Source organism: Tupaia chinensis, unplaced genomic scaffold (assembly GCF_000334495.1).
Source record: "Tupaia chinensis unplaced genomic scaffold, TupChi_1.0 Scaffold000133_1, whole genome shotgun sequence".
In the NCBI taxonomy this organism is placed as follows: Eukaryota; Metazoa; Chordata; class Mammalia; order Scandentia; family Tupaiidae; genus Tupaia; species Tupaia belangeri.
In genome coordinates this window covers 5084680-5097264 of record NW_006159602.1, presented here as the reverse complement: position 1 = coordinate 5097264, position 12585 = coordinate 5084680, and the positions used below count along the sequence as shown (strand labels likewise).

Below are 12585 nucleotides of genomic sequence, written 5' to 3'. Positions count from 1 at the left end.
CCCCCAAATGATAAGTTTTATACCATCTATCCCCTTCCACAATAGTTCTTAAATTTCATTATGAAGAGCACCTGGCATGTTAGTTAAGACACATATTATTATTATCTTAAATTATCTAGTTTACTTATTTATGTTAGTGGGTATTTGCCTGAGAGAGAGAGAAAGCAAGAGAGAAGAAAGCATCCCCTAACAGGACCTGGTCATACTATAGTCCTTTCTCCTCCAATTCTCCATCCCATCAAGATCCTGAGCATGTACATGCCTGGTGTGTTTTCTAAGCTTCTGGGGCTGGGACTCAAACCCTTGTTAGTTGGTTGGCTGTGTGGGATCTGTCTTTGCATATCATTTAATTCTTGTATTTTTGGGTTGGCACAAAAATGTATATTCTTGAGTGTAATTTCTTCTTTTTTTTTTTAAGAGAAATTTTTTTCCTATAGGGCATGTGCGCTTGCTAGAGACACAGACAGAAAGTAAGAAATCATCCCCCTGCCCGGGGTAGGGGGTGGCTATACCACAGTCCCTTCTCGTTTCCTCTCGGGATCTTGGGCACACACACATGTGCCGGGCATGAGTTTTAAGCTGCCGGGTCTGGGACTCGAACGTGGGAGTTCAGCGACATAACCATTAGGCCATCCACTGGTCCCTCTTGAATCTAATTTCTAAACGATAATGTATGGCTCATTGGATATAAGATGAAGCCCAGGAATCTATATATTATAATACATTCTTTGTGTTACGATATAGAGCACAGAACAGTATGTTAGAGAGAAGAATAGTATGCTTACATAGAGGAAGCACTCTGGTTGATTTTAATAAGTTGTCAGAAGGCCAGTTTGAGGACGACACTGTTACCCTCCTGCATTTAAGTTTGTGATCATCCTTTTTTCCTGATATTTTATAGTGATGTTAGAATTTGTGTAGCTGTCATTAGAATTCAGGAGTTACACTCAGCATTCCTTTTGGTAGTCACTTGTGTTCCTTTTCAGTTGGCTATAATTGGAATTACTAACTCAGCAGAACTAATATAAAATGTTTTGTTTGCTTGTCTATTTCTTATGTGTTTGTAGTAATGGAAGGTTCCTAATCCAGTTATTGTTTTCAGGCAGTCTGCAGAACTAAACAAACTGCGCCAGGATTATGCGAGGTTGGTCAATGAACTGACTGAGAAAACAGCAAAGCTACAGCAAGAGGAAGTCCAAAAGAAGAATGCTGAGCAAGCGGTTACTCAGTTGAAGGTTGTATAGCATCACCTTTATTTATCATTTAATGAATAATGTAGATATTTAATTTGACTTAAATATGTATACAAGTTGGAGAAATAAAGTTTGAGCCATCAGCCCTGTAGCCTTAGTGCTGTTTGTCTGCACAAGTGTGTGCCCTGATAAAAGAGTTGAATATAGACTTGAATTTGAAAATTAAAGACTATTTGAAGTTATAAAAAGTAATGTTTGCTGGTTTATAGATAGAAGGGGTAGACTTTCATCTTATAAATGGTCTAAATGTATAAAGCAAAAATGATATAGTTAAAATGACCTTTTTTTGTTTTTTGTTTTTAATTTTGCTAGAGGGCAAATGTGCTCACCTGGAGAGATGGGAGTGGAAGGGAGTGAAAAAGCATCTCCCATGAGTATGGTCATGTCACGATCCTTTCTCCTCCATCTCTCTTTCTGGGATTTTGGATTTGCATGCACATGCACCTGACATGTTTATTCATCCGCCAGATCTGGACTCAAACTGTGCAGTTAGCTATATGGGACCCAGCTGTCTTAAACCACCAACCACCAGCTGGCCCTTAAATGACCTTAATGTTACTTTGTCATGTATAACTTTGATTTCTCAGTAGTTCTCCCTCTTTATTTTTCTTTTAGGATTGGAATAGATGGGTTTTTCCTTTGCATGAGCACAAAGCCAAGTAATGCCCCAGTGCCTTATGCTAGAGCCATGGTGTACAAAAAAGTTCACATATTGTTTTTATTGTTAACACCAGAATGGTACTTGGTATCTTGAGATGCTTATATTGTGAAGAAAGACATGGAGTTGCTCAGGCTAAGGGAGGGGTAGATTCATTTTTGTCATCTTACATACTCTCTGCAGATTTGGGAATCTGTTCTCTTTAGATAGGAATACATAGATAAATAACTTTAAAGATCATAGTAATAATTGGAATGTTGTGCTATAAATATATGTACCTCAAAATATGAATTTTAGGTACTTAGATTTGGTAATAAAGATACGATCTCATCTTTTGGAAGCTTGTCAGTTGGAGGAAGATTAATGGACAACAGGTCATAGCTAGTTGGATCTGATTTGTACATAGTAGAAGTTATCTTGATCTAACAGCGTGAATATTGAGTTTCTGAAATAATCTCCAATCTATAAATCTTATATATTGCAGGATAGGATGGCTATGGCTAGATAGATAAATGACTTTCAGACTCTCCATTTCTGCTTATAAAAATGTAGGAGACTAGTGGTAATAAGCAGTATTATAACACAACAGTAAAGGTAGAAGTGCTTTTCTTTTAAGTTAAAATCCTATGTATATGCTAATTTATCCTTTCTCCCTCTTTAAATATCAAGGTTCAACTACAGGAAGCTGAGAGAAGGTGGGAAGATGTTCAGAGCTACATCAGGAAGAGAACAGCAGAACATGAGGCAGCACAGCAAGGCAAGGGGAAAGAATATTCCATGTCAGCTTTGTAGATAGTTTCAGGGAAAGTTGCCTCCCCCTTTCCCTGTATCCCTGCTGAGTGCATGCATCCTCTGGCAATGAAAGTAAGATAAATTTCAAGAAATGGTATATTCTGTTTTTAAACACCCACATACTGTTCAGTGAACACAGTTTTGAGAATGCACTGTGTGCCAAGCCATGGACGCTACCCTGGGTATAGAGAAAAGGCAATGATTGATCTCATAAGCTTTCTTTGTGGGACAGGACAAGAGACAAATGAACAGTGTGACAGGTGCTATGATAAAGGTAAGCAGAGAGGAGCATGCGAGAGAGAAAGCCAGAGAGATTCAAGGGAGGTTTTTCTTGAGATAATGCCTGCCTTAAAGGTGAATGGGAGTAACTGAGCAAAGGAAAAGATCTTTGTAAAATGGAACATTCTTTTACAGATTTACAGAGTAAGTTTGTGGCCAAAGAAAATGAAGTACAGAGTCTGCATAGTAAGCTTACAGATACCTTGGTGTCAAAACAACAGTTGGAGCAAAGACTAATGCAGTTAATGGAATCAGAGCAAAAAAGAGTGAACAAAGAAGAGTCTCTGCAAATGCAAGTTCAGGTATTTTTTTTTTTTTTTTTTTTTTTTTTGAAGTGGGTGGTGTTGAGATGTTTGTCTAGAAGAGAGAGCAAGGTCTTCCTTATCCTAATCCTGAAGTGGTGGTGAATAATTATAACTTAGTCTTCTGCAGTTGTCACAATAGGTGTGTTTGAAGATCTGTGCTCCTCCAGTCTTACTCTCCTTATGTTCTCATAGAAATGGCACACCTATTCTTAATTTTAACCTTATAAGTTAACTCAGAATGGAATGACTAATCATTGAAAGTAATTCCTTTTGGAATCTAAAAATGGCTTTTAAAAGATAAATAGATGTTCTTGGAACTGATTGTGTTTATATACATTGGGTATTTATTAATACACACCGGTTTTACTCTTTTACAAAAGGATATTTTGGAGCAGAATGAGGCTTTGAAAGCTCAAATTCAGCAGTTCCATTCCCAGATAGCAGCCCAGGTAATGGTTATTTTTTGTTGCTTTCTCTAATAATACTTTCCAAGCCATTCAAACAGTCATTTCATTTCCAACCACTGAATTAGGAGTTGGGAGACTAGTCATGAATCAGTATGACAGTCGTGCCTGCTAACTACTCTGCAAAGTTCTGTGGGCAAATACAAAGAAATCCAAGTCCAACTAATAGAAAGGGAGTAATTAGAGAGCTCTTACTATATGAGGAAAACATCCCTGATTTTGTCACAAGATGGGGATTAGCCACATAATATCTACGATAGTAGCTTATGTAATAAAAATTCTCTAAATAGTGACTAGCCATGGAAAAACCCTCTAAACACTGAGGAGGTAGCAATATATTAACTGTAGTTCTCAGTTTACATTTGCTAAAGGACCAATTTAAAATTTATTCTTCAATTGGGACCAGCAGTTAGCGTAATGGCTATGTCGCTGGACTCCCATGTAGCCAACCGTGGTTCGTGTCCTGGACCCAGTGGCTTAAACTCACGCCAGGCGCATGTGCGTGCGTGCTCAAGATCCCGAGAGGAGAATGGAGGAGAAGGGATTGCGATGTGGCCATCCCCCCTGGGGGGGGATTTTTCACTTTCTATCACTCTCTCTCTCGGTCTTTCTGGCAAGCGCATGCGCCCTATAGCAAAAACCTCCACAAAAAAAGAAAAAAAAATTATTCTTCAATTTAACTAGTGATAAATCTAAAGTTTTACAAGGTTAATAAGACCTGTTTATTCTTGGTAACATTGGTTGGTCCTATTGTATCACACTCACACACCCATGAATTTCAGTAAGCCCATGGAAAATGGAATTAAAGTATAAATTAATTTTGGTACAAAAAATTTTCAAAATCCATGTGTAGCAGGGCCAGCAGATGGTATAGCAGTTATGTTGCTGGACTTCCACATGGCTGACCTTGGTTTGAATCCTGGGCTTGGTGACTTGAAACTCCTGCCAGACATGTGTGTGTGCATGCCCAAGATCCCAGAAGGAGAAAGGAAGAGAAGGGATTGTGGAGTGGCCATCCCCCCAGAGGATGATTTCTCACTTTTCCTCTCACTGTCTCTGTCTCTCTCTCTCTCTTCCCCAGCACGCACCCTAAGGCAAAAACCTCTATCCCTGTCCCCCCTCAAAAAAGTGCATAGCTTTTTCATAGTATGCATCTTCTGTGAACTTTTGAAGATCTTTTATGTACATCTATATATAGTTTTTAGAATATAAATGACACATCATGAAAAAAGAGTGAAAACTTCCAAGTACTCATTTTTATTTTATATATAACTGAATTTCAATTTCAGTTTCAATGTAGATTTTTTAAAAGTTATTTGTAGCAAAAACTGTTAGGGTAGAATGGAAGCCTCAATTTCCTGCATAAAGTGGTTTTAATGTTGACAACTTGTTCTTAAAAATTCAGGTAAGTTCAAACTCCCCAAGGCTTTCAGCATGTGAAACTTTTTTTTGTTGAATTGTTTTCTTTGTAGAAAATATGGTCTAAAACTATTGGGTTGTTGAGAAAGTCATGACACATTTTTTGCATAGAAAAACAGAAAAATACATCATGAGTTTTCCAATGACCTAATAATTGGAAAAGAATTATTTAATATAGGAAATGGTGTTTGTATGTACGTGAAAATTATCAACTCTAATTGGATCATAGTGTTATTAGCTGAGAGGTAGCTCTAGATAGTTTATGAGGAATGAAATATTTTAGAGAATACTATGTAGTGTCATTCTTTATTCATTTTAATTGCCAGAGGGTGTACCTGCTTGTCAGGGAGAGGAAGAAAGCACTGCCCAATGGGACATGGTCATGCTGCAGTTCCTTCTCCACTTTTCCATCCTATCAGGATTTGGGGCCTGCATGCACATGTGCCTGGCATGTTTTTCAAGCCTACTGGACTTGGATTCAAATTGCAGGAATCCAGCTCCTTCAGTCACGAGGCTGTGGTGGCTGGTCCTATGGAGTAGTACCTTTAAAGTAAAAATGAGATGGGGAACCAGCAGGTGGCATGGTGGTTAAGGCACTGGACACTCCCACATGGCCAACCAGGGTTCAAGTCCTGAATCTGGTGGCTTACTTTCTCACTTCCTCTCCCTCTCATTCTCACTCTCTGTCTCTCTCTGCTCAAACTAAAAAATAAATGAATGAATAAATAAAGTAAATAATTATTTTTTTAAAAATGAGCTTCGATGTTGCCAAACTACGTAATTATCTTACTCATGAAGTAGATAATTTCCTTATTGAAAGCTATTACAAAGGAAAAGAAGTACAGGGATGAAGAAGGGCCTTTGTGATTATTTTTCCCAAGTATATGTTGCTAATCGGTTATGTAGTTTTCAAAATTGTCAATTTGTTTTATTCTAAATATCTGTGATACGTAATTCCATAATACTGCCTGTTGGTGATCAAACTTGCTTTCAGAATGGTAGCCACTCACTGTGGGCTGGATGCTTACTTAACAACTTTATATTCATTAATTTCTCTTAATGTTTAGAGCTCTGTTGTGATTTTTATTGTACAACTTTTAAACTTTCTCTAATACTTTTATGTTGACACTGTTTTTCTTTCTTAGACCTCCGCTTCAGTTCTAGCAGAAGAATTACATAAAGTGTAAGCCTGCCTTTCCACACTTCTCTTATAATTGTGTAGTCACCACTAACTGATACTTGTTAGATACAACACTTATGATTAACTTTATACTCTGAACTGATTGAAAAATACTCTGAACTAAATTTGGAGCAACTTTTGTTCTTTTTTTTCCTCAAGTGAGTTGGGTCCCTAGACATTACACATTCTGTTTCTATATCTTAATCATAGAAAGAGTTAGGGAAACTTCCTTTAATTTGAGGGTTAGCAGTTATTTGGAAGAGGGAATTGTGTTTAGATAGTAGTAGAAGAAACTTTTTGTGTCTTATACGTTATAGTTATGTGGTAGTAACCCAAAACAAAATTGTTTTTTTCTGTGTTGTGTAAGTTTGCATAGACATAGATCACTTGTGTTCAGAAGACCCGAAATCTAGTTTTGACATCACCAGCCTTGTGAGCTTAATTAAAGAGTTTGGTTAACCTTTTTGACCTCACATTTTAAAATAGGGCTATATATTGAAAGGAGTTTTAGTAATGACTGTATCATTCAGTAATGAATTAGTAAACTTAAAGGGCCCATTGAAATAGAAAGTACAGCCAATAAGAAACTACTTAAATAAGGGTTACTCTATAGGCTTTTAATCCTTTATGATTTGGCTTCTAAGTGTTTATTGAGGTTACAAATGTACTTTTTCTTAAAGGATTGCAGAAAAGGATAAGCAGATAAAACAGACTGAAGATTCTTTAGCAAATGAGCATGATCATTTAACAAGTAAAGAGGAAGAACTTAAGGTACAGTAATTCCAGTAATTCTTAGAAATGGCTGCAGTATTTTATAGAACTCAAAATTGAATTTCATTGATCGTTATAATCAGTATGAGTATGTATGAAGAATGGAAAATATTATGGGACTCATTCGAAGGATCTCTTAAGCTACAAAATCTTCTTTAGCTCTCTGAGAGGAAAAAAATCAAAGGGGTTTTCTTAAATGGTATTATTCACAATAATTTTATTGAGGAATGTATTAAATAACAGCGATCGAAGGTTTCTCTTTCTCAAGAAATTTGTGAGTTGAGACCTTTGCTTAACTGTCAGGTAGAAGAGGTGCTTTACAAACTTCAGAGTGAATTGTATTAAATCTTCATAATATTCTTTTCTTTGTCCTAGGATATACAGAATATGAATTTCTTGTTAAAAGCTGAAGTACAGAAATTACAGGCCCTGACAGATGAGCAGGTAGACTTACTGCTTTTGAGCGTGTGCCTCCGAATTCAGTTCTTTCCTGTTATTTTCTTTATGTTGTGAGTGCCAGCCTTATTCCCTTAGATTACACATGTGATGGTTATTCGTACTTGGTCGTGTGGTATGTTGTTGAAAGCCTCTTTTCTTCATCATAACTCTCTCAAATAAATGTTATTTTCATGTGGAAATTAATGTTTAATTTAACGGATCATTACTTTGATATATCAGATGAATTAGTTAAAACAGTCTAATGTGCTGACTTGTTTTAGTCTTCTGTTTAATCCAAAAAGAACACACTTTTTATTAGGATAAATGTTGATCAGTTAGAAGTGAAAAATAGCAGATAGCAAAACATAGTGCAGAAATGTATAATATTGCTATAATTTATGAAAATATGACTTTAATACTAAAAAAATTAGTGAAAGAATAATTTTGAGTACTTCCTGAGAAATGATTTAACTTTCTTCTCATTTCAAACACAGGCTGCTGCTGCACGTGAATTAGAGAAGATGCAAAAAAGGTGATTCAAGTGTTGCTGTTCATAGAGTCATTCATATATTTATGTTCAGATATAATTGTTGCAAAATATTACTGTTTATAACTGATAGTAGTGCACATAATTTATATAAATTTTCTGAATGTTGAGGTATTTTAATAGTTTTTTTCTTACAGTATTCATGTTAAGGATGATAAAATAAGATTACTTGAAGAGCAGCTACAACATGAAATTTCCAACAAAATGGAAGAATTTAAGGTCTGTGAGTAAGCTTGTATTCTCAGCTTTCTTTGAAGAACCTTGTGTAAATTTTTTAATTGAAGCTTTGGAATACCACTTTTTATGCAAAGTCACTCTGAAACCCTATTTGTATAGTTTATTTGGAGACATAGGCAAACAGATAATTTTTTAATAGACCTTTTGCCTAGATTTTCTTGTTCATGTAACAGACTTTTGAGATTTATTTTGCACCAAGCTTTTCTGCAGCTAACTGGTAGTTTGTATTTATGGCTGTTTTACCGGTCTCCATGGTTGCTGTAGTTCTGGTTTCTAGTCTTGGCCAGCCAGTTCGAGTTCTGATTGTTGGGTGCATCTCTATGTTCAGTGAGATTCGAATTCTTATACGACTTACCTGTGACTTTAATGCATAGTTAATGCTGTAGTATGGGTTTGATTGTTCAAAAACTCATTCAAGTGATTGGTTTATTGCTTTTTAATAAATAGTAAATTGAGTTTCTTTTTTTCCAGATTCTAAATGACCAGAACAAAGCATTAAAATTAGAAGTTCAGAAGCTCCAAACTCTTGTTTCTGAACAGGTAAGGCTTTCCATGAATTACAGGGTAGAAATTGCATAGCAAATTTGATTCTTCTTATTGGTGACCAACTCACTAACTGGTAATTTTTACTTAAGCTTATTATGTATTTTAATTATGTTTCTAGTCATCTTGTGCTTATCAAGTATCTAAATTAAGGAAACTATAAATTTTCTTCCCTGAGGTGGAGCTAATGCAAATCTCTTCATAAGTACTTCCCTGCAAAGTAAATAGAATAAAATAAAATAAAGTAAATATAATAAAATAAAATAAAATGCATAAATATAATTTAAACTGTTTTGATACATTTGGATAAAAGTTCTACATTAAACTTTGGTAGCTTCAACTTTTTCTTTTAGGCAACATGAAATTTTAAATAGAGAATGCGTTCTAAACCTGCTGCCAGCACTTAAAAGCAGAGTGATGTTGATCAGTTTGCTTAACATTGCTGATATCCCTCATTCTGAGTCTTTAATACTGACTTTATGCTTTATAAACATAAAGTTGTTAGAGGAAGCTTGTGTATATAATGCTATTAGCCTAATGTTTTCCATACAGAAGGCATGTAAACCTTATTTTCTCTCCCTTAGAATATTTGTTTGTCTCTATCTTATACCACTACCACTCTTTCTGTATTTAGAGCAAGCTATCAAAATTGTAGCAACTCTTGGAGCTGGCAGGTAGTGTGGTGGTTAAGGTGCTGGATCTCTCACATGGCTGATTATGGTTCGAGTCCTGGACCTGGTGGCTTGCTTTTTACTTTTCCTTTCTCTCTCTCTCTGGTCAAATTAAAAATAACATTGGGTCATCGGAAAAGTCATGATGTATTTTCTATAATTTTCATTTTCATGACTTTTCTGATGACTCAATAATAATGATAATGAATGAAATTAAAAAAAAAAAAAACCAAAACCAAAAAACTGTAGCAACTCTGAATAAGCTTGGCCCCATAAAATAGAGGCAAATGGTATCTCTTCTGACTGCTCGTAAGTGTTACCTTCATACTCTTCTCCTACGCAACTCTTTAAATTATAGTTTTAAAGATATCCTAGAATCTCTTGATTTAAATGGCACATTAGAATAGAAATTTTGCATGTCTCTAATATTAACTTTTCAGAATGTACTTCAGTTAGAAACTGAAATATAAGCTGTAACAAATCATAGCCCTTCTTTAGCAGTATATGCCTTTTTTTCTTATTTAAAATTTACATTTTTTGCAGATACTGAATTGGTGTAAGTAGCTGGAAGTGTTTTGTTAATGTCTGCTTACTTGTGAGGAAGTAAAGCACTGTCCCTCCCCCCATGATATTAAGTGCTTTGCTTACTTAGTCTATTTTACTTTGTATATACTTTACCCTTGCAGACTAAAGAAGAGAAGATGTTAAAGGGATGATAATCCAATGATACTTAAGTCTTATTTAAAATTATCCTATTTCCCTTTTTTATGGTACAACTTCTAAAAAAATATGCTATTTCATCCATCGTAAGTCTCCCTGCTCTATTCCATTTACTGTCTCTGAGATCTGGATGTATCCTGCAGTGTCTGATTATACCTTAGTTGGCAGTATTTATAGTTTTTCATGTTAAGTAAAATGTCAGTTATGAGACACAACATTGCTGACTTGGTTTAGGTAAAATATAATAGATTTTTTTTTTTGTATGTGTATTCTTACCCAGAAAAGCACACTTTTCATGTGTTAGTTACCAGAAATTTTGAAACATCTATTCATTATTTAGTCATGTGCCACATAACCTTTCAGTCAGTGATGGAATGCAAATACAGTGGTGATTCCATAAGATTATAATAGGGTTGTGCCATCTAGTAAGTACTGTCTGTGATGTTCACAATGAAACTGCCTGACAGTGCATTTTCCAGGATGTATCCTTGTTAAGTAACACAGCTATACAAAGTTTTAAACTTTCTAAAATAAGCCTCATGGAGATAAAACAATACCTAAAATTTCCAAATCTCTACTAGAATTCTAGTAATCTAGTAATGGCAATTCTTTCCTAGTTTTAAACACAAACCTGTATCTTTAAAAATTTTTAAACTTCTATTCTTTACTAAAAATGGCATTCTTCATTATTAAACAAGACTAAAACTACCAGCCTTAAGTCTTTTTTTCTTTAAGAGTGCATGATACCTTGAGGATTACCATTCTATTATAATATCTTTTGTATATTTTTCTGTTGCATTTGTGGAAATTGTTATTTCTTAAATTCTCTTATTTCTGTTTTATTGAGTCAGATTTTGTCTATTGTAAGATTTCTATGCACTTTTAGATGTTCTCTGTTAAAATGACAACTTTTAGTTTGAGATAGATTTTTGTTCATGAAAAATATTTAATAGTCCACAGAATAAAATTTTATAGTCACATATTTTTTATTTATTTAGAAGAATTATTTGATAAGGGGGGAACTCGGACTGGCAGGTGGCATGGTGGTTAAGAGCGCTGGACTTCACATGGGCGACTATGGTTCGAGTCCCTGATCTGGTGCTTGTTTGCCCCCACCACCCGACCCTTCCAGTCAAATTAAAATAAAATAAATAAATAAAGATAAAATACAATCTTAAAAAAAAGAAGGGGAATTAATTTTGTGGTACTAATTTAAGATTTGCTATTGAATACTTTTTAGAATGATTCTAGTTCTGAAAGCCTTTTCTTTAAATTCTAGAAATTGTGTGACTGTGTTGTTACTATATTCTTGGTTATAGTTGTTAATTTTGACTGACCAAAGAATCAGCTTTTTGGCTTTTATTCTAGTCATTTTTATTGCTGTTCCTACTGAAAGTAGAGATAAAGATTAGTTTAATTTAAATTTCTTTCATATCCACTTTTTTTTTTTTTTTAAGCTTTTACTATTGGCTGTTTGTGCTCATAGGAGACAGCAGAGACAGAGAGGGAAAGTAAAAATCACTCCCCAGGGAAGACAATAATACTTTCTCCTCCATTCTCCTCTCAGGATTTTGGGCACACATGTACATACACCTGGGTGATTTTCTTTACTTTCTTTTCTTTTTTTTCCCTCTCTTTATTTTTCTCGTTTTTTGCCGTAGGCAGGTATGCTTACCAGCGAAACAGAGATAGACAGTGAGAGGAGAGAAAGTGAGAAATCACCCCTCAGGGAGGATGGCCACACTGCATTCCCTTCTCCTCTACGCTTTCTCTCAGATTTTGGCTATGCACGTGTAAGCACCCTGTGTGATTTTTCTAGCTTTCAAGTTCGGGACTTGAACAGTGGTTGGCCATGTGGGAGTCCAGTGCCTTAACCACCACAACTCCTGCTGGTCCCCTTGGTGTGATGTTCAAGCCACCAGGTCAGGGAGGAGTCCACTATGTGGAACCCAGCTACATTGGATCTAGCAGCCTTAACCTCCATGTTACCTGCTGGCCCCATTTCCACATTTCTTCTTATCCAGAGTTTGGGATTCCAAGTAATAGCTGAGAAGTGAACAGTTTGTTATATAAAAATTTCAGACCTATTAGCACACAGAAAAGGTTGAGCTTATTGAAGAAAAAAATTGGTAATGGTGCTAAGTTGTTTTTTTCAGTGTAGAAAGCACCAGGCAAAGTAACTTGTTTATACACTAGAGAAGGGAGGGCTCTGTTTGGATGTAGGCCTCTGAATGATCAGATAATGCAAATAAATTAGTTACTAAGGTTTCATTTACTCAGAATAAGGTAAAACTTTTGAGAGGTAGTA

The 12585-nt window shown here is 35.4% G+C and overlaps 1 protein-coding gene across 1 annotated transcript in view; it reads left to right on the top strand.

The window, feature by feature from the left end:
• Nucleotides 1–12585, top strand: part of KTN1 (kinectin 1) — an 88317-nt gene that overhangs the window by 26872 nt on the left and 48860 nt on the right. Inside the window, exons 8-17 of the mRNA XM_027770432.1 lie at nucleotides 1103–1235; nucleotides 2581–2668; nucleotides 3118–3284; nucleotides 3668–3736; nucleotides 6316–6353; nucleotides 7031–7121; nucleotides 7497–7565; nucleotides 8054–8091; nucleotides 8244–8325; nucleotides 8815–8883. Of these exons, the coding sequence (XP_027626233.1) occupies nucleotides 1103–1235; nucleotides 2581–2668; nucleotides 3118–3284; nucleotides 3668–3736; nucleotides 6316–6353; nucleotides 7031–7121; nucleotides 7497–7565; nucleotides 8054–8091; nucleotides 8244–8325; nucleotides 8815–8883 (844 nt within the window). The remainder of the gene's footprint in view (nucleotides 1–1102; nucleotides 1236–2580; nucleotides 2669–3117; nucleotides 3285–3667; nucleotides 3737–6315; nucleotides 6354–7030; nucleotides 7122–7496; nucleotides 7566–8053; nucleotides 8092–8243; nucleotides 8326–8814; nucleotides 8884–12585) is intronic.